This window comes from Cucurbita pepo, chromosome LG16 (genome assembly GCF_002806865.2).
Source record: "Cucurbita pepo subsp. pepo cultivar mu-cu-16 chromosome LG16, ASM280686v2, whole genome shotgun sequence".
In the NCBI taxonomy this organism is placed as follows: Eukaryota; Viridiplantae; Streptophyta; class Magnoliopsida; order Cucurbitales; family Cucurbitaceae; genus Cucurbita; species Cucurbita pepo.
This window is the reverse complement of record NC_036653.1, coordinates 5,006,768-5,032,926: the sequence shown is the minus strand read 5'-3', so window position 1 is coordinate 5,032,926 and position 26,159 is coordinate 5,006,768. Positions and strand designations below refer to the sequence as shown.

Below are 26,159 nucleotides of genomic sequence, written 5' to 3'. Positions count from 1 at the left end.
AAATAGGTGGCCATTTCAAGTTTCACCGCCGAAGTACCCAAATAGTCCATTGGGCCGTCTATTAGAACGTCCATTGGGCCGTCTTTTAGAACGTCCATTGGGCCGTCTTTATAGAACGTCCATTGGGCCGTCTATTAGAACGTCCATTGGGCCGTCTTTTAGAACGTCCATTGGGCCGTCTTTATAGAACGTCCATTGGGCCGTCTATTAGAACGTCCATTGGGCCGTCTTTTAGAACGTCCATTGGGCCGTCTTTATAGAACGTCCATTGGGCCGTCTATTAGAACGTCCATTGGGCCGTCTTTTAGAACGTCCATTGGGCCGTCTTTATAGAACGTCCATTGGGCCGTCTATTAGAACGTCCATTGGGCCGTCTTTTAGAACGTCCATTGGGCCGTCTTTATAGAACGTCCATTGGGCCGTCTATTAGAACGTCCATTGGGCCATCTTTTAGAACGTCCATTGGGCCGTCTTTAAAGAACGTCCATTGGGCCGTCTTTATAGGCCCATTCTTTTCTTCCTAGTTCTCCTAGAGCTGTATTCTAGTCGTCGGTATCGTGTATGTTTTCAGAGTATCGTGTATGTTTTCAGATTTTAAGAAGAGTTGCTCTTTGGAGAGAAGAATATAAGTTATGACAGTTATAAGCTATGTTTGGGAGAGTTATTGTCTATCGTTGATTTCTATGATAGAATCAAGGAGATTTAGAGGCGGTGATTTACCCTGTGGTAGATGTCCGCTGTGCTCTGAAGAGTTATTGTCTATCATTGATCTCTATGGTAGAATTATGGAGCCTGAAAGATGGTAGTTTATTGTATGGCAGATGTCACCGTTTAATTCTACTTATCTCCAACTCGTGAACTAATTATAAAAATTATCCATAAATTTTGTCATTTAAAAAATACGAAATATTATCGTTTACCTTTCTTAAGATTTCAAAGGCATCCATAGAATAATAATTTTGAGATGTTAGATAATAGTAACTTAAAATGAAGTTTAAGATATTAGATATTAAATAATGTAGCAATGACCCAAAACGAAAATTGAAATTGTCATAAGAACTCAATATCCATCCGATATGCTAAAAACTTTCTAGTTCAATGATAGGTCGAGGGTAAACGATAATTTTTTTCCGTTGCTCGATATTCTTCTTGTTGATCATCGATTATTACAATATCGGGTAACCCCGTCATATATTTAATTTCATCCAGATATGTTTGCAAGTGAGATAATTGTCTCTTCAACTTAGCAGCATCCCTTTTCAGAAGACGGTCAGAGTACCCCATCCCTTTTCAGAAGACGGTCAGAGTATCTCATCCCTTTTCAGAAGACGGTCAGAGTACCCCATCCCTTTTCAGAAGACGGTCAGAGTACCCCATCTTTTGTTCCGTTCTCAAGTCCCTGAATTTATGAAGTCTCGTTTTTCTAGTAGACCAATTTGTTAACATACCCCAAGCCATTTTTTATTAACATAATGACACCGAGTTATTGTCAATCAATGTCAAACCAACACTTTAGATTTTCTTTAGTGAGTAATGGGATGGGATCATAACATCAATTACATAAATTCTATTCCATTTCCACTTGGGTTCATAAGAATCATCAGATTTCAGACACAACCATGGAAGTTTCTTATTACCCTTCATCAAACTTCACCAAAACACTTGAAAAAGAGGTTTTAGGATGAGTTCTGGGTTTTGAACCACAAGCACTCTCCAAGAACACACTCAGAAAAGACATGGAAATGTTTCAAAAACATGAGCCAGATCTCTGAACCAGTAAGCCACAAAAAAGAGAAGCAAGGGAACAAGAATATTGAATGGTTTATTTCCCTTTCAATCATTTTTATGACATACATTTGTATCATCAGCCAATAACAACCACCCAGGGGCGGAGGGAATGAATCCAAGAATTCCTATTTATTTACATTAATAATCTAGAAGTTGCAACTGAGAATGTAGTTTGAAAATTCCCTCTACGTTTTCTTTTTTTTTTCCTGAAAATGTGGCCAATAGTTGTTGTTCGACCAAACATTAACCAGACTGTGTGACCATTGCTCTAAACAAAGAGGAGAGAGCAACATAAACAAGGAGAGTACTGGATGAACAGAATGGTTAAAATATGAATGTACAAACTCCAGAAGGAAAAGAAAGTAAAAGAACTGGCTCTCTGACGGCACCTTTCACCACCAAAACTATATTGCAGACAAACAGGATCCGATGGCCCGAGTATTGCAAGTTAATACGTATACACAAGTTGTGGTTAGTCCCCCAAAAACTCATGACAAATCAAATGATCCCTGCCCCTCATTGATCGCATACATTAGTTTCTTGTACATTATTTCCTGCTCGCACAACACCAATCATTCATTATTCACACACCATCATCATGTCAACAGTAAACAGCAAAACTTCAAAACATTCTCATCCTCAATTAATTAAAATGTTCATAATACTAATTCGTGAGTAAGTAGTACCTTGGTCGAGTATGGAGGAAGCTTAAGGTAATTGGCGCATGTCATGACACTAGGCAAATCATCGTCTGCTGATTCAGATGCACCTGTCGCGCTGTTTGCTGCGTTTGTTGCAGTTGATGAGTGCTGAAAAGATACATAGAGCATTTTCAATGGATAAAAATTATATAGCATACAAGCTAAGACTCATTGATTCAATGCCAAAAAAACACAAGCAACCACCAAGCCATCATTTTGGTACCAAACCAAGCTATCATTAATTAGAAATCTCACTAAGGTTGGGGGGGATAGTACAAAGCAGGCAACTTGAAGATATTTCTATGCAAATATTATCCAAGGATTTACTTCTCCTTGATTCCTTCATATAATACCTTTCTCACGATGGTCAATCTTGGATTCAGCACTGCAAGGCCACCTGGTGGAAGCCTAGGTGCACCTGTAACAAATTGGCAGAATCCTCTCTGCTGCTCCGGTGTGAATTCGCCCATAATCTCAAGAAACTAAGAATGCCAAAAGAGACAGCATGTGAGGACCATGAATCAAGAATTGATACTCTCATAATTCCACACTCTATTATTCAGATTTATGAAAATAACTCACATTGACTATGGCAGGACTTTTGGCTGTGTATCCATGATCAAATTTAATATGATCAACAAGTGTGTCAGCCTAAAAAATGAGATAATGTCACTATTATTTCAACAAGGCAATTTCACCACAAAATGAAATAAAAACTCTGAAACTAATGATTTATTAGCAGGAAACATGAATATTTGACATTTTACCTTCCACAATTCTCTACGGCCACATAGCAAATGGTCCAACTCATGGGGAATGAAAATGCGTAATGCTGTGATGTCAAAAACCTGAATTTCAAACATAAATAATCAAAAAGTGGGAGAGGACAGAGACAACCCATGCACATTGAAAGAAGAGGGAAAAGAAAACTATGATGACATAGATTGTAGATTAATATGTAATTGAAAACTCCCAGTTCTCATTGATCGATGATTAATAACACTGAGTAATAGCCCCACGGGGTAGCTCAATTGGCAAAGATTAATTGGTCCATCTTTGGTTTGAATCCACTCACCCAAGTTGCTTTGTCAAAAACAGAATCAAATACCAATAATAATATATCAAGATCAATGTCATATATTACAAATGATGGATAAATAACAATATTTTCCCCAGCACATAAGATATAATAGGTATCCGAAGTGAAATACACATTCAGAAAGCTAAAAGATGGAATTAGTATATGAACACATCAATTAATCATTAGGGGAGACGTGATTGATTGACCTGTGTAAGGAAATCTTTGAAAAGCCAAAAGCCATAAGCCATAAGCCATAATCCGCAATAAGAATGGGAGGCAAGAAAATTATAATACTGAACTATGGTTCTTGGTCCACAAATGCACAAAACATGCATTCATCGTTCTCTTTTAACTGTGGAATCCCCCAATGCAGCAGTTCCAAAATTAAGACAAATAACAAGACTATACAACATGGTAATTTGATGACTAGAGAGATAATTAATATCTTGGCAGACGTCCTAACAAAATCTTGATACAAAGATTGAATCCAAAAGCCTTCCTTAAATACTACACCCATCTAATGCACATATATAACACCAAATTAAATAGAAATATCATTGATAAACTTACCTGATTGAATCCTGTAGTAAATGCTTCCATTTGCCGCATTATTCCAGTCTTGACAGTTGCATCTAATACTAAGGATATGTACTCCTCCAAGTTATGAATATTAACCTGAAAATTTATCTAGTTTTAGAAGTTTTACTTAACTATGAAAAAGAGAGATGACTAGCTTGAGTTTTTATAATGTACAGTTTCATCTCCTGGTCTCAAAACGTAGTCCGGATAGCCAGGAACTGTAAAATCCAAGCAGAGATCTTCAACTGGAATCCCACGGAAAGATAAGTTGGAAAGTGTATTTTGATTGTCACCATCTACCAATCCTAAATACTGTTTCCGGCAGACAAGAGCCTGCAGTTCTTGTAGAGTCTTCCCAAGCTCAGGGTCAAATGAGAGGATATCGTACAAATCAAGATCCTGAAAATTGAAATTCACCACACTTCAGCCAAATGAAAATATTAAAAGCACAATGCCCACACGATTGTCAACCATTAAAAGTGAAAAAGAAAAAGAAAGTATATCATGCTACTGACTTACTTGACCAAGAACAAGCTTGTAAAATGCTGTTGAGAGCGGTAGATCCAATAGTCTTCCATCTTGCAAAGCTTTAGCCATCACACGACCAACAAGCCGGAAATATTCAATAACCTTCGAAAATTGGCTGCCATCAGAAGAATCAGCATTTGGTGGCCAAGGTCGTGGAAACAACCCAAGAGGAGATTGGATGATATCAATATTGCCTGCATCAGAAATAAGCTTAGAGCCATCTTTAGGCTTCCTGAGCTGTCCATCTTCACCACTATCTATTGACTCTTGCAATGAATTAGACCTCCACATTCCAAGTCCAGCCCTCTGCAATTCATGACTTAAAAGTGTGTAGAATTCAAGGGTAGGACCTAATCCAGTTCCCACTTCACCAAAATATTCTACTTCAAGAACAGCCTTCTGGTTAGAATACATCTCCATAACTTTCACAGCAGAATCCAGTATACGATTACGGGAGACACGAACCTTTTGGCGCTGCAATCTTCCAACCCTTCCCTCTCGTTCATTTACTGTTCCAAGACCATCAGCTCCTAACTGCTGATGTAGCCGATATAACGCACGTGACAACCCAAATGCAGTTGAATAAAAATATTGTCGCCGTGTCTCAAAAGGAAACAAGAACGGGCATGCCTTAGTCAATTGATAACACCATGAAGGAAGGCTCCCACTGCATAGTGCAAGAGCGTCTTGAATTTGTCGAGTCAATTTGGGAGTAAGCTTACTGTTGACAAATTCCTCATGAGGAACCTTTCCTCCAATTCCACCCAATTCATCAAGCATAGTGATCTTTCCCTCTGCAAATTGATCTGACACTATTTGAGCCCTCAAGCGAGGAGCAAGCTGATTCAATCCCTCAAGTACACGCAATAAAGATAGTATATCATATGTAGGATTAGATTTGTCCAAATCACATGGAAGTTTTCCTTGTAAAATACTATCTAAAAGTGACATTTGATGGAACTGAGACTCTGAATTTGAATTGGAAGTTGATACACATTTGGTAGATTTAGATTTAGAGGAGCTTGATTCCCCAGCTAAAGCAGCTCTTTCAGATTGATTATCTGCCCTCTGATACGTGATGGTATATATATCACCCCACAAACTGCTCCCATCATTAGATAAGAAATCATTGCCAGCCCCAGCAAACCTCTCATCATCATCCTCATTCAAAACAAGCTGCCGTTGAACAGCTTGGTATATTGTCAAATGCCTATCAAGCTGCTTCTCACCAGAAGAAAAGAGTAATTTTGGGTTGTCATTGGAACCACCAAAGAGAGGATGTCCCTGTGGATCCCGACCTCCACGGAAACCTCTGCCGTTAGCTGGTCCAAGTCCAGCCATAGCAGCAGCAGCAAATGTCATACTTCCCCTTGCACTAAAAGAATTTCCACCCCTATGATCAGGAGAATTAGAACCCCTGACTGTCGCAGTTCTACTGCTAGAGCCAAAAGTTGAATGAACCTGGCTATCACTTGTAGCCGGACCAGCATCGCCATCTTCAGCTGTGTCACCCAATTTGACATCATGCACCTTTTCAGGCATACAAAGAGGAAGAGAGTCATCCTGCAGCACCTGAATCATAAGAACCAAGAAGGATGAAGAAAAAAGGTTCAGTCAGTTAACAAGCTAATCATGCCTCTCTGTCAAAAGTAATGAGATTATATATGAAATAAACTAAGAAAAAAAGAGAAACGTGTAAAGCAATTAGCAATATCAATGAGAGTAGCACTTATATGAATGCATCAAGTTGTGATATAAAAGAGAGAAAAAAAATTGAAATTGCATACATCATCGTGGTCATCATCTTCATCATCAGAAATATCATCATCCTCTATCACTAAAGAATCATCAATCTGGATGGAGGATAGGTCCAATTCTTCATCCTACAAAGAACAAGAAACTGACCATCAAAACAAATAAACAAAAAAGATCTAACATAAGTAATATTACTAACAAGAAAGTTTAAGATTCTTAAACAATATAACGACTACACAAAGTTGGATCCGTAGTTAGAAAAATAATTGCATTTAAGAACATGTTATAAATAAATACTACTGAGTTTGATCCACAAAAGCTACTGACCCAACCAACGACTCAAATTAAACATAATGTAAGACCAAATCCACTGAAAAGGTTTTCATTTACAATAAATACTTCAATCAACTATGAAATATTCTCTGGTTTCAACTTTCAAGACTAAAATATTCTTGGAGGGTATCCAACTGGAACTAACTAACAATCTGAAACATCAAAACTAGCAAGATGTGTTTACTAGAAACATTGCTGATGGCAGTTCGGATATAATTACTCGTGCATTGCATATAACTTTGTAAATTTTATTTTATCTCACAATCATTAACAAACATTAATGTTGCTAATACTAAAAGTTAACTTTTTAAACAAATCTAATTATCAAAATTTAAAACAAAGAAAGCAAGTGAAGGATCTGCAAAGTTAAAAGACAAGGCAATACTGATTAAGAAGACAATCAATGCTTGTTAAAAATATGAAAACACATTTAAACAATCATAGACCTTATATTTTTAAGTGAAATTTATTCATTTTTATCAAAATATATCCATAAAACTTATAATATAAAAGGTTGCAATTTTGAATATACATTAAGAATATATATACATCTTTTGAAAGAGGAACAAAAACCTATTTCTTATATGACTCTGCCAGATAGATAATTACTTTTAAAACATAAGGAACTAATGACCCATTTTTGGACGAGAAACAGTGATAAAAAAAATTAAAAAAAACAGTAGAAGGAAAAATAAGTTGGATTGTGTTTGCTTGACGCAGAAGTGATTTTTTCTTTTTGGTGTGTTTCACTTTTTCTTTTTCTTTTTCTTTTTTTCTTTTTATTATTATTATGACTGTTAATTATTCAGTCAACAACCAATGATTTTTTCATAGCACTAGGATACAAGTAAATACATAGTGTTTTCAAATCCCCAATGGGATCTTGACATTCATCTCAGTAACTTTTTATGTTAATCATATATAAAATAAAAGAATAGTAGGGTTGACAAACAAATTGCAAAAAATCTAATTAAGTGCTGAATTTGATAAACAAGAGTTATATCCATAAACATTGATAACAGTTCCATCTTTGCCCCTTTGAGGACAAGCAATAAAATTGGAACGATACCGAGAATAGTAGGTGCATCGTTCAGAGCTGTTAAAAGAGGTCTGATCCTTAGATAGGGGGAGAAAAAGGTAAGACCATTCGCAATACAAAGGAAGAGAAGCTGACACTTCCGAAATACAAAAGAAATGAATTTGATAATAGGAAAATTTTGTATATTTTGTGCATGGTGTTCAAAAACAATGAAGGTAAAATTTTAAATCATCAAAAAAGTTCCCCAAAGAAAAAACATTTACAAAGAAGATTCATTTACATAGTTTAAACATAAACAGATTAAAATACAATAAGGGTTACCCCCATTAAGCTAATAGTAAACAGTTACACAAAACCAATAAGGTACTCATTAAAATCAAAGGTGAAGGCTACAGCTATGCATGCAGTCATTCTATACTGAGTAAGTTTTCATTGACATGCAATAAACAACATAATGCTCCTACAGGCTACAGCTAGAGTAGTGATGCATCTTCCTACCCATGATCTAAAGCACTCACTTATTCTGATGCAAATCATTACATATAATTGCAGCATTACAATGTACTTGTCAACGAAATATTTGCTAAACTCATCCAAAATAGTATAATTTCAAATGGAAAAGCACATAAATAAATGCATCAAAAAATTGCAAATTTAATACGAAATAAATTATACTTCAGAAGATAACTTATTTAGAACCCCATTTAAATTTGCCATCTAGTCCTAGATATCTATATTACTGTACTATTGGATTATTGATATATTGTTCCCCCCGTTGTGAAAAAATACCTCAGAAGTGGTCTCTCCATTTACAGGCTTCATTTGGGCATCCTTGTCCACAGCTGCTCTTCTACGAGTAGAACTTCTAGTTTGTAGGCCTCTCTTCTCCTCCCAGGCAGGCTTTAGAATAGCTTTCCCCTTCCCCTTCGATGTGCTTTTATCCTGTGACAATTCCTTCCCTGCCCTTTCTCCAATAGTCATCGATGATCTAGACCTAGTAGAGTAACGGCAAGTGGTTGAATTGGGGGTTGATTTTAGCCCTGATGGAGCAACAGTTCCTGGAGGCGTAGTTCCTGAATCTGAGTTTGCACCAGATACTGAAAGTTTCTGACCCTCGCTTCTCTGAACTCTAGGCCACAGAAATTCTTCAACAGCTGCTAAACTTGCCAATGGATCAATCAGAACAATATTTGATGAATAATCACGAAGTAATTTTTCTCCATGGGCTCGACAAAGTCGTAACTTAAATGGCTGAGATAATACACTTAGCCCAGAGGAAAGACGTGCACTACCACTGGATGATCTAGAAGAATGGCTCAGGACAACTGGAAAACGCTCCAATGAGGATAAAGCACTCTGTAGCTTTTGAACTAAGACTGTCATAGGAGCTACTGTCCCCTCATTAATGCTTGTGGAAAGAGCAACAGAAACAAATGATTTAAATCTTTTAAGCACTTGCTGCCGAATCTTTGGCAACTCCGCTTCCAAAATTCTTCCTTTAGAAAAGTATCCACAAGAAAAGTAGTCAAGCAGAACTCCAACAACGCCACTACCAATAAATTCAAAAGTGGAAACACCATCATCTTTGCCTAATTCAACTAGCATTTCAGATATCACGCCAGTTAAATACTGCTCCTTATTTGTAATAATATCATCTATGCGGGACCCTGAAGCTTTCGACTTTCCTTTCGATTTACTTTTCTGAACATCAATACCAGCATTCAACTTGGCGCAAAGATTCTTCAAACGTAAGAGATCATCTGTAACTCCAACTTCAACATCTCCCGGATCTAAAGGGAAATACTTTGTTTTAAAAGCATTGGCACAGGCACTTACAGAAGTTCGGAGATTAGAGTTAATTGATGGAACCTCCACTGAACCTTGTGGAACAGTGCCTCCAGAAACAGGATTTTTGTTTTCATCCAGTGAACTTCCTTCTGAAGTCATATTTCCACTGCGCCGCCTGTAACGTCGAGTGCGAGAAGAAGCTCCAGATGCAGAGTTGTTGTCCTTCTCAACAGAAGCCACTTGGGTAGCAGTATTTTGGTTATTAGCTAAGATAAGCTGGTCAACAGCATAAACAACACCCTCTCGAAGGAACATCTTAGAAAAAGTTTCAGGAAGCTTTTCCATAAGAATCTCAGCAATTTGGAGAGAAGGAATCAAAATGTGTGGATCTTTCCATGCCAAAACACCAGCTAGAAAACTAAATCAAGAAATAAAAAATTAAGGACACCAACAAAGCAAGCCTGGAAATCTAATGCAGATTGAAGTGAAATACCTTGCTATATTAGTCACATTCAATAATGACTGTATCATCTCTGGAGTGCTGAAGTACATCAATTTTCCAATTCCTGAGAGACATTTATGACGTACCGGACCATTCACACTGGAACCATAGATCTAATTGACCAAAGAGTACAATTCAGTACTAACTGAACCAGAAAAGACCTCTTAGGGTCTAAAACAAGTATAAAATGTCGTACATACCTGTATTAAGATAGGAAGGAGATCCATTCCAAACTGGTGGAGGAGCTCAGGCTGATCCTTTAAGAGTTTCTCACGAGCTGACACCTCCGGGGCACTATCAGTAGGATCTTCTTCTTTCACAGAACCGCTGGTAGATGGCTTTTTTATGACAGGTCCTTTCACAAACAAATTATAGTTGGGCGGAAAGGAAATAGTTCCTTGAGGTAGAGGGGGTAGAAGCTCATTTGCCAAGTTGACAATCTCAAAAATCTAAACATTAAATAGTAATCAAGCTATTAGAAAACAATAAAAGAGGCTAAATTCTCAACAGTTTTCAAAATCAGAAACATAATAACCACCATTATAGGATATTAGAGTACAATAGATAACTATTGACAAGAAACAAAAGTGTGGCAATTGACGTTTTTTCAGATTAGAAACAATTTTACAGAAATAAAAATTTTAAAAAAATACATTAAACCACATTGACCAAAAGCCTGGACTCTTATTTGACAACCCCTATACCATTCATATTGCTAGCCTTGGACCAAATTACTATCCCAGTATCTGCTTCTGTAAACAATGAGTATCTTCAAAAGCTATAAACGTAACAAGTAAAGTAAGACCAAGGTCATGTGAATAATACAATACATAAACTTGTTTAAAGAAAATATATATGATGCACACATGATGACTTTTTTTTATAAAAAAAAAAAGGGAAAAAGAAGTTCACAAATTATGCATTGATATAAAGATATGAACATAGACCTAGAACTCAGTCGGTTTCATGACTTGATTTGATACTCTAAAATGTATTTTCTTTCTCTCGAACACCATTTATCAAGTGAAAAGAATGGATAAGATGGAGCGACCAAGCACTCCAGTTGGCATATATAACATTTATCGAACAACAACAAAGAAAGCTCAATTTTGAAGCTGAAAAGAAATAGCAAGAAACTATCAATATAAATGTAACTACTAAAAATTATTTCTGTTTCAATATAATCGCGCCACCCACAAGTGGATCTTAAGTAATATAAACGTGGATTGATTTTTTTTTTTCACCGCCCACAGCCAACAATTTTAAGGAATGACTCCCATTTTACTTTCCTGCATAGATTTCTATGAGGGTGGTTGGTTTACCAAATAAGCTCAGGTAGGAAATTCAAGAAGCTCTGGGAGAAGTATTATGAATTTGAAAAACTTGGTTGAAGAAAATTCCTTATTCTGGAAGGGGATATAATCTCTTTCTAGGAAGCTGGATGAACTCCTTTCCACTTAAATCAGCTCACCCAAGAAACCACGCCATTACCAAAGAAAGCAACTCTCAGTGTCTGAAGCTTGGAATTGTAGAAGGGGTAGAAATTTGAATCCTGAATGCCAAGAGAAATCTAAGGGATGAAAAGATTGAAGAATGAAAGGTTGAGAGGTGTACCAGTCACATCTCAAAGGAATACTAAACTGTTACAGTTGGATTATAAATGAAACAAAAAGCCCAGGGGAACAAGAGTTGTCTACTCAAGAAAAATGATACTATCCAGACTGATAACCAGGAAAATTAGCAGAACCTACCTGCTCTTGTGGTCTATTTAATGCAGGCGAAACAGATGAATTAGTAGACACGCCAGAACCAGATAATATATCTTTAAGAATCCCACTGATCCCAAGAAGCAGCAAAGTTTTCCCACCTAAGGCAGATCCACTTGCACATGTGGAAAGAAGTCGGATTAATCCCTGCATAATTGTGGAGACAATCAATACCCACATTACATAACCATCAAAAGATGAAAGAGCGTTTGGAACTTACTGTGTAAGTAGCTGAGCTAAGTGTTGACTGCCCACCTCCGGTACTACTGGTGGAAATGAGTGAGGCAGCTTGAGTAACAAGTCCATGGTTACACAGTTCATCTAATTTATCAGGAGATGATGCAAAGGCCTCGGCAATACGAGTCAAACAAACTGAAGCATGCTCCAACACCTACCAGCAAGAAATCCAGATGTAAAGAAAGGAAGGAAAAGAGACCACATTTGCACACTGTTTTTCCTTTAAAAATAAATAAATAAATAAACAAAACTCCACAGGCCTAAGTGACCAAAAACCTCCAAAAACTTCAAGGAGTTAGCTTCAATTGAAAGAAATAAATAATAATTAAAAAAATAAAAATAAAAACATCACAAAGAGGTCTAGCCGCAGGAAACCACTAAAAGGTGCAGAGAAGAGCTGAAATTCAGAGAAACCCTCCGAGAGGCAAAACCCTCTCTTTCCTCTCTAACTAAACATGCGACATGAAAGGCAAAGAATTCTATCTACTACATAAACCTTCCAATCTCAGAGTTGTTAACTATGACTGAAACAACTTACTTTTGCATCATGATACTGAAGAAGGTTCGTCAGCAGGGGAACAGCTTCCATCACGAAGTCGGCTGCATCTGAAGGAAGCTTCTTGCACATATTAGCAGCAGTTGACAATGCAACTCTCTATAATACAATTTCAACAAAATGATAATAGTTAACATGTAAATTATATGAACCCTGATGAAAAACAAGTCCAATCTTTGGCCTTATCCAAAATCTGTAGAGCAATAGGGTCAACAGCAATCAGTTACCTGAACTCCTGTGGAGAAGAAATCTAAATATGAAAGCACAGCCATAAGAGCACCAGCCCGCAGACAGGCAGTAGGGTGTTCCTGGGATATCTTCTTTAAAGCTTGCAGGGACTGTTGACAGAAACCTACTTCTATTAGTACCATCGTCTCAGACTTGAGAAAACGTGAACTCGCAGAATTTCAATGCATGACATACAGGCAAAAAATTCAAGAAACACCCTGTTTTAAGTATCAGAATAATGCTATTTGGAGTTCCGAGCAGAAAACAACAGTAAGCACCAATCAGTAATTAAAACAAAAACAAGACGAGAAAACTACATAATCTACAAGTAAAAACACAGTCTCGTTTCCTCCTGATCACCAAAGTGCTTGAGAAGAGCTAGCATTTTTAGCTCCAGTCACTTATCACGGTAAATCTTATGCATTAGCGGTATAGGTCACTCACGATTGGTAACAATTTGTACTCCCAAGTTTCACAAGGACTAAGTCAAATGCAAAGAGCAAACCTGTTCAGCTAGGTCCATGTATTCTATAGTCAGCAATCTAGCACAGAAGCAGGAAACAGCACCATAATGCACGACGGCAGCACATGATGAAGGTAGGAAATCGCACAGATGGGTCAGTGCCCTGGCCGCTAAAAGCATTATATCAGGATTGCTTTCGTGATTAAGTAGCCCAACGAGGACAGGGACAAAGGAATCCACAGAGAAAGTACTTAGAGACTCCTCGGTGCCAATAGAGAGCATCTCACAAAGTTGGGTCAATGCCTCAACCTGCCTTCCTTCTTCTCCATCCGCTCTCAACCCAGATAAGATCTTCTTAAGCCGTCCTCTCTGCTGTGAGGATGAAGCCGATGCAATTGCAGAAGATGGAAGTAAATCATCCAGTCCAGCACCGAGTTTCCTCAGAAGTCCTTGAAGGGCGCTGCTTGCTGTGGATAAATTTTGCTGTAAGACTCCCATTCCTCCTTCACTGTCGTTATCATCATCATCCCCACCGCCACTGCCTTCAATATTTAACCCAAAGCTCTGCTCAGCATTTCTTTCTCTATCCCCGATTCTAACCTCGTGTTCTTTTTCCTTCCCCTTATCCGAGTTTTCCTTATCAGAATTCTTCCCGCGTCGGCGTGACCCTGATGACTCATTGGTCGAGTCCATTGGAGTACTAGTGGCAGACGGTTCTTGGTTTCGAGTAGAGCGAGAACGTGTTGAGATCGAAAGAGTGGATGCAGCAAGATTCGAAGAGAAAGTACCAGAGAGACGAGCGCGCTTGCTAGAACGGGTAGTGGGACCAGAAGACGAAGAAGAAGGGGCAGCTGAGGAGGCCTCCGCCCGCTTTCTGCTCCGAGTTTCCATACAAAAACCCAAACCCACGAATCGACGAGTCGCTCGCCACCGAGCGGCGATCACACAGTTCTTGATCTGAATTTACTACGCATCTGACCAGTACGAAAATTAAAAACCTGTATATAGAGAAAAAGAAAAAACAGCGAACTAGCTGAAACGAAACCAGCTAACTCCTCACACAATCCCCCAATTCGAAAACCCTAAATTTCCCCTTGTCCCGATACAAACAAAGAACGCGAATCCACACCAGAAGAAACAGGAAATCACAAATTGCTCATAAACCCTTACGAGCAAAGAATGTAAAGAAATCAAAAACCGATTTCACCACCTAGAACACAACGCCCATCGAAATGTCATCCAGAAATCGGTGAAAATCCGGTGATTGAATACAAACCTTCACAGCGTTGGAAATCTGAGTTCAAAATTGAATTTCAATAACAAAACGTCCCCTCAGGAATGGAGAAGGGGGAAACGAAAGGAAAAAAAAAAAAAAGCCCTAGAGACAATGAAATTTTAGAACAAGAAAAAGGGAACTAATTGTTCTTATTATATTATAGTGTGCTTTGGAAAGTAATTTAATTTTTTATTTTTTATTTTTTTTTATTTTTTATTTTCCTGTTTTAAATTCCGTGTAGGATGAGCCTCCTCGTTTTGCATGGCGGTGGATGGCGAGTACAACAAGTATATACTCAACTCCCTCGCTTTGTTCCGACGCCGACGTCGAAAAACCCTCGTTCAAAATCGCCACGTGTGCTTCTAAAAAAAAAATAAATAAATAATATCTTCCAATTGCCACGTGGCATAACACGAATGTCGGTCTCATTTATACCCTTCAACTTTACGATAAATTTCCATGTTTCTGTGCTGATCGACATATGATAATTAGCTTCATAACTATCTATTGACTCGAGTCTGGATCAACGTACTACTTAAAAGGTCTTTCCTTTCGATGCCTCAACGAACCATTTGATCAACATTTTCACATGTGTTCGATGAAGCGAGCAACGTGCTGTTTGTTTTATTACCCTTCTCTTCCCTTCAAACTATTGAAGTTATGGTGCTCTCCTGATGTCGATGGACGAAAAGAGAGGCAATCTAACACAACAGTGTTGTGGTCGATCTTCTCGTGCAATGATGTTGTTTCTCTCTCGTGATATTTAACAATTATAGTCTAACTTGATTCAACGACATTTTGATTATCGACTATATTCGTTTGTTACACAATTTGAGAGTGTTTTTTCAATCGTCTTATTTAAAATTTAAGGCTCGGGTAGGCACTACGACGATCACTGCATCATGATTGAGATCAATGTAGGTTATACTCATTGAGGAACTTGTCGTTAGGAGATGCCTCGGTAGGCTTATAAAGGTGTGTAAGAGTCGATCACGACAATAATCATTGAAGAAGTTTGTACATGCTTTTGTATCTTTCTTCGAGACTTCGTATTTTCGCGTTCAAACTCGTGAAAGTTTATATAATATATTTATGAGTATATACTTACGGTATAATATATAACAGGATGAAAATGTTATATATATATATATATTCTTTAATTACGAATTTAACCTAATTAATGGTACATAAATCTAAATTTAATGGCTAATCTTAATAATGGAAAAAATATAAAACCCAATAATTTTGTAATTAATATACAAAATATACGATAAATCAAGGGTTAAATTGGAATAAAATAATTTCCCCTTTTCTTTTTATTTTTAAAACTAAAATTTGTGGATTTTAATTTCTAAATAAAAATGGCATAATTAAAAAATATATTGAATTATGAGAGGGACAAATTTGGAATATCATCGAAGCCGAGGACTTCCGTATTACAGTTATTTGACAGTTATCGAAGTGGTCCCCACGCTCGATTCTTGCCTTCTAGTACCCGCCAACGTGGAGCCCCTAAAATTCGCCACGTTTTTTACACGAGCTCCAAAACGTGTGATTTTAATTTTTTTTTAGAAAAAATAATTATTTGCTTTTACCCATTTAAAATTAATGAATTTAAAATTTTCTATTTGGATGAAAACTATTTTACTTATTATTTAAAGGTCATAATAATAAATTAGAGTAATTTTAATTATACATCGAAACAGACCAAAGCAGATAATGTTTATTAGTGGTGGGTTTGAGCTGTAACAAATAACGGTATGAAAGCCTAGAGGCAATCACTAGGCAGTGTGCCAACGAGGACGATGGCCTACAATGAAGTAGATCGTGAGATTTCACATCAGTTGCAGAGAAAAATGTTTAAAAAATTTTCTTTAATAGATTAAATAGTTAATTAAAGCCACGTGGATTAAAAAGGAATATTAAAAAAAATGTTTTTTTCAAGCCACGTGGCAGCATTTCTTCAACTCGACCTCTCCGATTAAACCCTTCTTGTCGTGAGAATGTGACAACGAATCGCGTTATTCGGTGGATTGGAAAATAAGAAAAGAATTTTATTTTTTATTTTTTTCTTATTCTTCAGAACTCCAGAAAGCTTCTAAATCATAGTGAAAAAGACAAACAAAAACCGCCGTCGGAAGTGGGCTGTTCCCGAAATTCCCGGCTCCGACACGGCAGTTAGCGGCGACAAGGGAGGGCGGTTTTTTGATGGATTTTCTGAACGCCCTATGGAGCATTTGGGGATTCTTTGTCGGAATTTCAGTGGGTCTGGTGGTCGGATATTTCTTGTTTATATACTTCAAACCAAGCGATGTGAAGGTATGTTGTTACAGATTTAACAGAGACATATGAACATTAGTGATTTTTGTTTGTGTTGACGATGTCGCAGGAACCTGAGATTAAGCCGTTGACTGAACCTGACTCTGAAACCATACAGCGGATGCTCCCTGAGATGCCGTTGTGGGTGAAAAATCCTGATTATGATCGTGTAAGTAAATGATCTGGAAAATAGTTATTTTAGTTATGAAAGATTTAGTTGTTCATTGTAATGGTTTGGATATCCTAGTTTAATTCGAGCTCATTTGATAATGTTTTGTTTTTTTTACTTTTGAAAACGAAGCTTGTAAACGCTCCCCCGCGTCGAGGAACGAGCTTCTTCGTTGTGTTACATATTTTTAGAAATGTTGTTAGGTGAGATTGTGAGGCCGACGGCAATACGTAGTGGGCCAAAGCGGACTTGGGGCGTTATAAATGGTATCAGGGCAAGACACTTAGCGATATGTCAACAAGGACATTGGGCCCTCAAGGGGTGGATTGTGAGATCCCACGGTGGTTAGAGAGGGGAACGAAGTATTCCTTATAAGGGTATGGAAACCTCTCCCTGACACACGTTTTAAAACCGTGAGGCTGATGACTATACGTAACGGGTCAAAGCGGACAATATCTGATAGCGGTTGTTTAGATTTGAGTTCTTTCTTGGCTGCTAAATTTTGTTGATGAATTTGGCTAATAACATGATTTTGATTCTTTTTTCTTAAAGATGGACTGGCTAAACACGTTTATTGACTATCTCTGGCCTTATCTTGACAAGGTATTTGTTTCCATTACTTCATTATCATTCAAATTTGTTGCCTTTTTCTGCTCTTCATTCTGCTTATACTCATTAATCTCTCTGTTTAGGCAATTGTGAAGACAGTAAGAGCTGTTGTTAAGCCTATAATTGCCGAGGAGATTCCCAAGTATAAGATCAAGTCGGTCGAATTCCAAGAGCTCACGCTCGGCTCACTCTCGCCCACTCTTCAAGGTTCTCGAATAACTTGTTTTACTCACTGTCTTCCTGCTGCTATGTAACAGCTAGAAACTAAGGGTCTAAAAGAGCGAACGATCTGATTTTCGGGGTATTAACTCTTGGAGGATGGCTAAGAATGTCCCTTAGATGGCAACATTGGGCGGAAACGAAATGCCCCTAAACAAACACCTTTTCCTTTCGTCGCGAAATTTTGGATTGAAAATAGTGTTTGCTGCATGTTCTTAACAGGTATGAAAGTCTATGAAATGCATGAAAAGGAGTTGATATTGGAACCTGCAATCAAATGGGCTGGAAATCCCAACATCATGGCTGCAGTTACAGCATTTGGATTAAAAGCTACCGTTCAGGTGACGATACATTTTTTGTAATAGCCCAAGCCCACCGCTAGCAGATATTGTCTGCTTTGGCCCGTTATATATCGCCGACAGAGAGGTTTCCACACCCTTGTAAGGATTGCTTTGTTCCCCTCTCCAACCGATGTAGGATCTCACAATCCACCCCCTTGGGGGCCGGCGTCCTTGCTGGCACACTGCCTGGTGTCTGGCTCTGATACCATTTGTAGACACGTAATGGGGAAGCCCAGAAGGGAAAGCACAAAGAGGACAATATCTGCTAGCAGTGAATTTGGGCCAAGGAAATGGTTACGAGGACAAGTTCTTATTTCCCTTTTTGACTTTGTTGAAAGCTGGTGGATCTGCAAGTTTTCGCGGTGCCACGGATCGTCTTGAAGCCACTGGTTCCGAGCTTTCCTTGTTTTGCAAACATTTCCGTGTCTCTAATGGAGAAGGTTCGTGATTGTTTTTAGTTTCGTGGGTAGTCTGCAATATTGTCTATGGTCTTCGCTGCTAGTTTAATTTGAGTGGCGACGTTGAGATCGTTTTCTCGAACAGGCCTAGTAGTTTGATATGTTTAGGAGGTTTAACATGGCTAGATAGTAACGTTCCTCTTTTGCACAATTTGCAGCCACACGTCGATTTTGGACTAAAGTTCATGGGGATCGACCTGATGTCAATACCCGGTCTTTATACGTTTGTCCAGGTAAGACGCCATTGAATCAATCAAGTGTTTAACGTTTACGCTTGGTTTTATGAACACCTTGTCCGACCGACCGAACAATTTCTTAGGAGCGCATAAAAGATCAGATTGCAAGCATGTATCTATGGCCAAAGACTCTAAAAATACAAATTATGGACTCAGCTAAGTATGTGTGTAGTTCTGCTTGTGAAATTTATTGAAGATTTCTTTCTATGTTCGGGTTCGACTAATCGAGTATAACTTTATAGAGCGTTTAAGAAGCCCGTGGGGATTCTCCATGTGAAAGTTGTGAGAGCAATGAACCTTAGGAAAAAGGATCTTTTAGGTGCATCCGATCCATATTTGAAACTAAAGCTCACCGACGACAAGTTACCTTCGAAGAAAACATCCGTGAAGCACAATAACTTGAACCCCGAATGGAACGAGGAGTTCAAGTTAGTCGTTAAAGATCCCGAATCCCAAGCCTTAGAGCTTCGTGTTTATGATTGGGAGCAGGTATTAATTCTTACAACGTGTACCATATTTCTTACCATGTCCCGGTGGACGGGCACCGAAAATAAAGCTTTTGTGATATCTCAGGTTGGGAAGCACGACAAGATGGGCATAAACGTTATACCGCTGAAAGATCTTCCTCCCGACGAGGTGAAAGTTCTGACTCTCGACCTTAGAAAGAAGGTTGATTCGGGTGGCACTGATAACGAGAAGGACCGCGGTCAGCTCGTAGTTGAACTTAAATATAAACCGTTAAAAGAAGAAGAGATGTCGAGGGGTTTTGACGAAATGCATGAAGTACCGAAAGCTCCCGAAGGAACGCCTGCTGGGGGCGGTTTGCTGGTTGTCATAGTTCATGAAGCTGAGGATGTTGAAGGAAAACATCATACCAACCCATTTGTAAGGATTTACTTCAGAGGGGATAAGAGAAAGACTAAGGTATGTCAGTCGAAAAACGTTCCAACTAGTAGAAGTAGTGTTTACGAGCTTAATTTTCACCTCGAAACGTTAACGTTGTGCAGCGGGTGAAGAAGAACAGAGATCCGAGATGGGAGGAGGAGTTCCATTTTGCGCTAGACGAACCGCCCACGAACGACAAAGTACACGTAGAAGTAGTCAGTACTTCTTCAAAAATAGGTTTGCTGCATCCAAAGGTAAAAAACATTACCAAGCTGAAAACCAAACCATTAACTTACTAGGTTGTTGAACGAAACATCATAGGATTTTGATTTGTACTTTAGGAATGTCTTGGCTATGTGGACATCAGCCTGTCGGATGTGGTGGCCAACAAAAGGATTAACGAGAAGTACCATCTTATAGACTCAAAGAATGGACGCATCCATGTCGAACTGCAATGGAGAACTTCCTCGTAGAACGCTTCTTTCATGTTCGTATTCGTTTGTACGGTTTTTGAGCTGTATATTCTGTGCACGTTTCGTGTAACTTTTATAATATGTTAAGAAATAATGTGATGCAGGCTAATAGTAGGCGGTTGATTTATGTTCTTGTGAATTTGGGTCAAAATGAGTCGTTCTATTCAAGTTTTTAGATATGGTAGCTATATTGGAAGGTACAGCCAAATCACCTCCCAAGAGGCCTAATTCTCGTCGACATTATGGTTTCACACGACTTCACCCTAAAAAAACATGAGCTTCGTCCGAGTTAAACTTGATGAAAAACAAATTTCTCTCATGGGCTGTATAATGGCTACTTTCGTGAAAACGACGCAATAGGCCCAAGTTGTACCGCTTCAATGAACTAGCAACTCAACCCTTGAAACATGTTCGAGCGGAATAAAAGTCGCTCTTCCCTTTCTCGCTCAATAAGATATAAAAAAAACCAATTTAAGCCGTGAAAGTTCTGATCTTTTCTGACAATAATATAGGGTTCAATTATAGAACAATGTGGGCTTGGGTACAACGATCAATCATATTGCGACGTGTAAGTTCGAGCAAGCAAATGACGAGGCGGGGTAGATTAGATAAGAGAGTTTGAAAGGTACGTTTATGACACCCACTTGTGATGCTTTTGAGAACAAAGAGATGAGATTAGGTTGGTAGAGGGGAGAGGGCAATGGCATGTGGATCTTGTGAAATAAAAGTGGGTCAAATTGGGGGATGCCAATCTCCAAACATTGCACCTTTTCTCCCCATGGTAGGTGCTCTACTCACATGGTATGTGAGGCTGTTCCACGAGTCCACTAAAGTTCTTGTCTCATCGAGTTGAACTAACAATTCGGGACTTTTAAATTCATGTCATTCTCAATCTAAACATAGCTCAACCGGTTAAAACACATCTCATAGACCAATAAATCGTATTAGAAAGTTACATACAGGTTGACCCACTTGAGATTCGTTTAATAGAACACCTAATATCCGATAGAAAGACGCTACGGTTCAACATAAACATGAAAATGTTACCTACCTATCGAACCGTTATGACAAAAAGTGGAGGATTGAACTCTTTAAAGATGAAAAGGAAAAAGAAAAAGAAATGGTAAGTGAGATCTAAAAATAGTTGTCTCAATCAATCATATTACCAAACAATATTGATTTATTTATTTATATAATTTAAGAAAATAAAAATAATATTAATTAATTTTAAAGGCTTATCTACCATGGTGGGGCCAATCCCATGTATATTCTTGCTTTTTGAAGGGTAGGTGCCCCACATGTGGAGGACTCCAAGGAGGTAGGTAAGGTAAGGTAAGGTAAGGTAAGGTAAGGTAAGGTAAGGTAAGGTAAGGGCTTTGAGGATCACTTTTGATTGGTCTTTTTTTCAATACCCTTCCACATGACTTCCCTAGTGCTCATGTGCTTACCCTACTCCTACTTTACTATTTATTAATAATCGACCCACCTAATTAATTAATTAATTCGAATTTCACTTCCCTTCTCGGGAAAGCGATCAAACTCTTTTTCCTTGCAATCACTGAACGAGCAGCGATGCTACAGTGATGAGATTGAGGATTAGGCGTCTTAGGAGGTGAAGGAGTCTGAGGTGTCGAAGAAAGGTAAAACAGAAACCGAGTGGAATTTCGTTAAGAAGGGGTGGTTGGGTTGGGGAGAGAGACATAATCACGTGGGTGTGACTATAAATTAATATAAAATTAGACCTAACCGACTAAGAAACATAACTACACAGTCTCGTTTTCATGGAACCAGGGTTACTTCCTTTCAACAAATGAGACTTTTCGAAGGGTTGAAGATGGTTTTGCTATCGAGACTACAACCTTCTGCCACCCATAACTATTACCCACTTTTCCTGTACCCTTTCTCTATGGTTTGAATCATGGGAAGAGTATCGAATTGGGAATAGAGATGATACCCATTTCACATACGAGTGTAAAATTCATCTATTTTGATGGGTTTTGCTCGTAAGACCAAGAACAACAGGACAAAGCTCGTAAAACCACATAAAGCTGTACACATCTTCTTCTCTATCTCGAGACTGAAGTACAATACATTGCAGTTTGTTTTCATTAGTATTACCATTCATCTTGAAATGCATATGACGACACAGTCTTACTCATCGATTCCATATAGAGCCTGGTCTATACAGATCCCATATTCCCATATAAACCCTAATGAGAAAAACGAATTAAGGAAATAGACTTTTTTGGACTCGAGTATAGAAAAAAAGCAAAGAAACGAATGGATCTCTTTTTCCCGACTCATTCTACTTATGTTGGACAAACTTGCACCACAAGGGTTGAAGGGAAGTTGAACCAAAGGCCACACACAACCACATTCATTATACCTTTGTTTTTTACCATATTTTGCATCATCATACCAAACTCCTAACTCTTCTAGAAACCCTTTTAATTAATCTCTCTATGCCTAGCTTGGCTCCTCCTCTCCCTATTGTCTTGGTGAATGATAGTGTACCTAAACAACAATAACCACAACTACCATACCATCCTTTCACTTATTATTTCCACAATCATTGTAAAACCACTCATCACACTTTCCTCTTCTCTACCCACCATCTCTACCTAAATTCAACAAATTTTACTCCGCACCCTCCATTCGTTAGGGAAGAATCGAGCTTTCTCGAGCCCTAATTCAGTAACGTCTTAATTAGCCCTATATATCTCATGACTCGAGACTAGTTGTTGAAACTCTGTACGTGCACAAAACAAGTGTCCCCGTTAATGAAAACACAATTTTTATTAAAACCCACTTTAAAAAAATTAATCTTTTCCCGTTTTTGCTTGTCTAGGATGGAAATACCACTTGTAACAGTCCAAACCCACCGCTGGTAGATATTGTTCGTTTTAACCTGTTACGTATCGCCATCAGCCAAATTTTACTCCACACCCTTGATTCATCCATTAAGAATCGAGCATTCTGCAGCCCTAATCCAGTAAGGTTTCAGTTAGCCCTATATTTCTCATGACTCGAGACTAGTTGTTGAAACTCTATGCCTGCACAAAACAAGCATTCCCATTAAAGAAAACACAATTTTTATTAAAACCCACTTCAAAAAAATTAATCTTTTCCCATTTTTGCTTGTCCAGGATGAGAAGACCACCACCCAAGCCCACCTCCAGTAGATATTATCCGCTTTAACCCGTATAACTATCAACCTCACAATTTTAAAACACGTGTACTAGGGAAAGGTTTCCACACCCTTACAAGACCCCCTCCATGTAAGATCTCACACCACTAAAGAAAGTAGAGTGAGACATGAAGAGGGAGGAGAGTTAGCTCGTAATAGTACAAGTTGTCGAGTGAGTGAAGCAAGATTTAGAGAGGAAAACGGGATTATTAAAATAACAATTAAAAAAGCTAAACCAAACCCCACCAAAATCAATATACAATAAAGTTGTTTAGAGAGGATGAGAATTAAAAAAGAAAAGAGATATATATGGAAGGTTAGGGATTTTGGGCCTAATATACCAACTTTATACTTTATTATATATGGATATTTATATAATTTAAATTGATAACAAACTAAATGTCACACTATAGTTAAATGTATCTTTAACTTTATTATATGATTGAAGATTTAATATTTATGATGAGAGAGAGAGAGAGAAGAGAGAGAAGGTAAGCACTAGCCATTCCCCTCTCTAACCTATTCTCACCAACTCGCATCTAGAAGCAATTCCCCTCTTTTTTTAAGAGTCAAAAGGCTATAAAGGTACGCTCAAATCCCTCACAAGGGCCGGCCTTACTGTTCCTGCAGCGACACGAAAAGCAAAACCGCCATTTTCAGCAACCAAGCAGCGAAAGAAACTGATTCAGAGATACAAATTTAAAAAAAGAAAAAAGAAGGAATCAAAACTGTTTGCTCAAACTTGTTCCAACGGCGCCACAGACCTACAGAGGCTACTGGGTTTGTGTTGTTCTTCTTGTTCATCCTCTGTTTTTCTTTGCCCTTTTGATTCCTCTGGGTGTGTGGCGAAATGGGTCGGTCGCCTTGCTGTGAAAAAGCGCATACAAACAAGGGTGCGTGGACCAAAGAAGAAGATGAGCGGCTGATTGCGTATATCCGGGCTCATGGTGAGGGCTGTTGGCGCTCTCTTCCTAAAGCCGCTGGCCTTCTTCGTTGCGGCAAGAGCTGTCGATTGCGCTGGATTAACTACCTCCGTCCCGATCTTAAGCGCGGCAATTTCACGAAAGAAGAGGATGAGTTGATAATCAAGCTCCATAGCCTTCTGGGTAACAAGTAAGTTGGGGAAATCGGGGAAATCTTCTCTACTCTTCTTCTTTTGGGTATTTCAATTGATGGGGTTTTCTTGTTTTAGATGGTCTTTGATTGCTGGGAGATTGCCTGGAAGAACGGACAACGAGATCAAGAATTACTGGAACACTCATATTAGAAGGAAGCTCTTGAACAGAGGAATCGACCCTGTTACTCATAGATCCATCAACGAGCCTGCTCAAGAAGTGGCTTCATCAACGATCTCTTTCACTGATACTAACATGAAAGTGAAAGTGGAAGAGGGTAAAGATTTAGAAACAGAAGAACGGTGTCCAGATTTGAACTTAGAGCTCAGAATCAGCCCTCCTTATCAGCTTAACCCTGAAGAAATTGGAGCCAAGAACCTCTGTTTTGCTTGTAGTTTGGGATTACAGAACAGTAAGGATTGTAGCTGCAAAATTGGGTGCAATTTTGGGACATCCACTGAGAATAGTAGCTCAGTTGGGTATGATTTTCTGGGTATAAAAAATGGGATTCTTGATTACAGAAGCTTGGAGATGAAGTGAGATTCAAAACTGGGATTCTTTGTGGTAATATATTAGCTTCTAATCTGTCTAAATTCCTCACTTCCTCTGTTTTTGTAAGATTTATAGTGCATATTGGTATAGTTTCATTATGAGTATAGCTGAAGAATTAGTTCATATCTTCCATATTTTTCAGAGATTTTCCTCATCTCTCTTAGAAACAAGATGAACTTTTCTTTCCTTTTTGGGTCTGTTTCTTATTGGGGTTGGAGTTTCATTACCAACCCATTTCAGATCCTCTGTAAATGTGAGGATGATAGCATACCTTAGGTCCAAAGACGACGATAGTTACTAGTGGTGGGTTTCATGGGTCTGTGTGAAACCTGTCGTTAGTAGACGAGTTGAACCAAGTTCCAAACCAAATATGTTAGTGATTCTTGTCATTTTGTGCAAAAGGGGTTATCTTTTTGTTGTTTACATATAAGATTTGGTTACTTTTTTTCGCCATTGAAGGCAATGGATAAGCTGTGAGAGGGAGGAAGGGGAAGAGGGAGTTGAAAGTGGTGGGTGACCCATCTCTTCCATAGTTAAAGCAAAGCTCTCTCTGTCCTTGTTTCTGTGTCTAGAATGAGTTTGAAAATTGATATTATAATATAAAAAGGCGTGAAGGAACTAACAACTGTGGTGCTGTGTATCATCTTTTTGTCTACCAACCTTCTTGGCATTTATATCTACTCCATCACCACTCAACCTACCATATGCATATATATCCACTAGAATTTGGATATCTCTTTGCATCTATCTCTGCCTGCCTCTCCATACACCACACGATTCTCCCACCTAAATTTTGATACCCTTTTCGTCACACGCTCACCACCCGACTTTCTAAACATGACCGTTATGTACGTACGTTCTGATTTTCTTTTACGTTTGTTATACGTTTATCTGGGTTCATGAAATTTATAGCATGTATGTAGTAACCACATAGGTTTTGTTTAGAAAGTTGGTTACTGATGAGATCTCACCTGGG

At 38.4% G+C, this 26,159-nt stretch overlaps 3 protein-coding genes across 4 annotated transcripts; 2 read left to right on the top strand and 1 right to left on the bottom strand.

Annotated features, from left to right (window-relative positions):
* Positions 1-1,802: 1,802 nt before the first annotated feature.
* On the bottom strand, positions 1,803-14,726 carry LOC111777497 (E3 ubiquitin-protein ligase UPL3-like). Its single transcript, XM_023657136.1, has 17 exons — positions 13,387-14,726; positions 12,881-12,991; positions 12,636-12,752; positions 12,081-12,251; positions 11,846-12,007; positions 10,295-10,543; positions 10,086-10,207; positions 8,594-10,010; positions 6,465-6,560; positions 4,669-6,249; positions 4,324-4,548; positions 4,141-4,245; positions 3,257-3,337; positions 3,072-3,140; positions 2,843-2,971; positions 2,475-2,597; positions 1,803-2,342 (listed from the first exon to the last, which is right to left on the bottom strand). The coding sequence occupies exons 1-17, from the start codon at positions 14,233-14,235 to the stop codon at positions 2,277-2,279; spliced, it is 5,673 nt and encodes a 1,890-aa protein (XP_023512904.1). The 5' UTR covers positions 14,236-14,726; the 3' UTR covers positions 1,803-2,276.
* Positions 14,727-16,828: 2,102 nt separating this feature from the next.
* LOC111777501 (synaptotagmin-1-like) lies at positions 16,829-20,468 on the top strand. Of its 2 annotated transcripts, XM_023657143.1 has the most exons (12): positions 16,829-16,939; positions 17,010-17,108; positions 17,661-17,711; positions 17,801-17,924; positions 18,159-18,277; positions 18,616-18,717; positions 18,894-18,968; positions 19,055-19,131; positions 19,214-19,460; positions 19,545-19,895; positions 19,979-20,110; positions 20,198-20,329. In XM_023657143.1, exons 1-12 carry the CDS (start codon positions 16,829-16,831, stop codon positions 20,327-20,329), a joined length of 1,620 nt encoding a protein of 539 aa, XP_023512911.1. The 2 variants fall into 2 exon arrangements, with proteins under 2 accessions (XP_023512911.1, XP_023512910.1); XM_023657142.1 differs by having other exon boundaries at positions 19,214-19,895; positions 20,198-20,468.
* Positions 20,469-23,996: 3,528 nt separating this feature from the next.
* LOC111777509 (myb-related protein 308-like) lies at positions 23,997-25,308 on the top strand. The gene is made up of 2 exons (XM_023657154.1): positions 23,997-24,629; positions 24,709-25,308. The coding sequence occupies exons 1-2, from the start codon at positions 24,367-24,369 to the stop codon at positions 25,169-25,171; spliced, it is 726 nt and encodes a 241-aa protein (XP_023512922.1). The 5' UTR covers positions 23,997-24,366; the 3' UTR covers positions 25,172-25,308.
* The last annotated feature ends 851 nt before the right edge of the window (positions 25,309-26,159 follow it).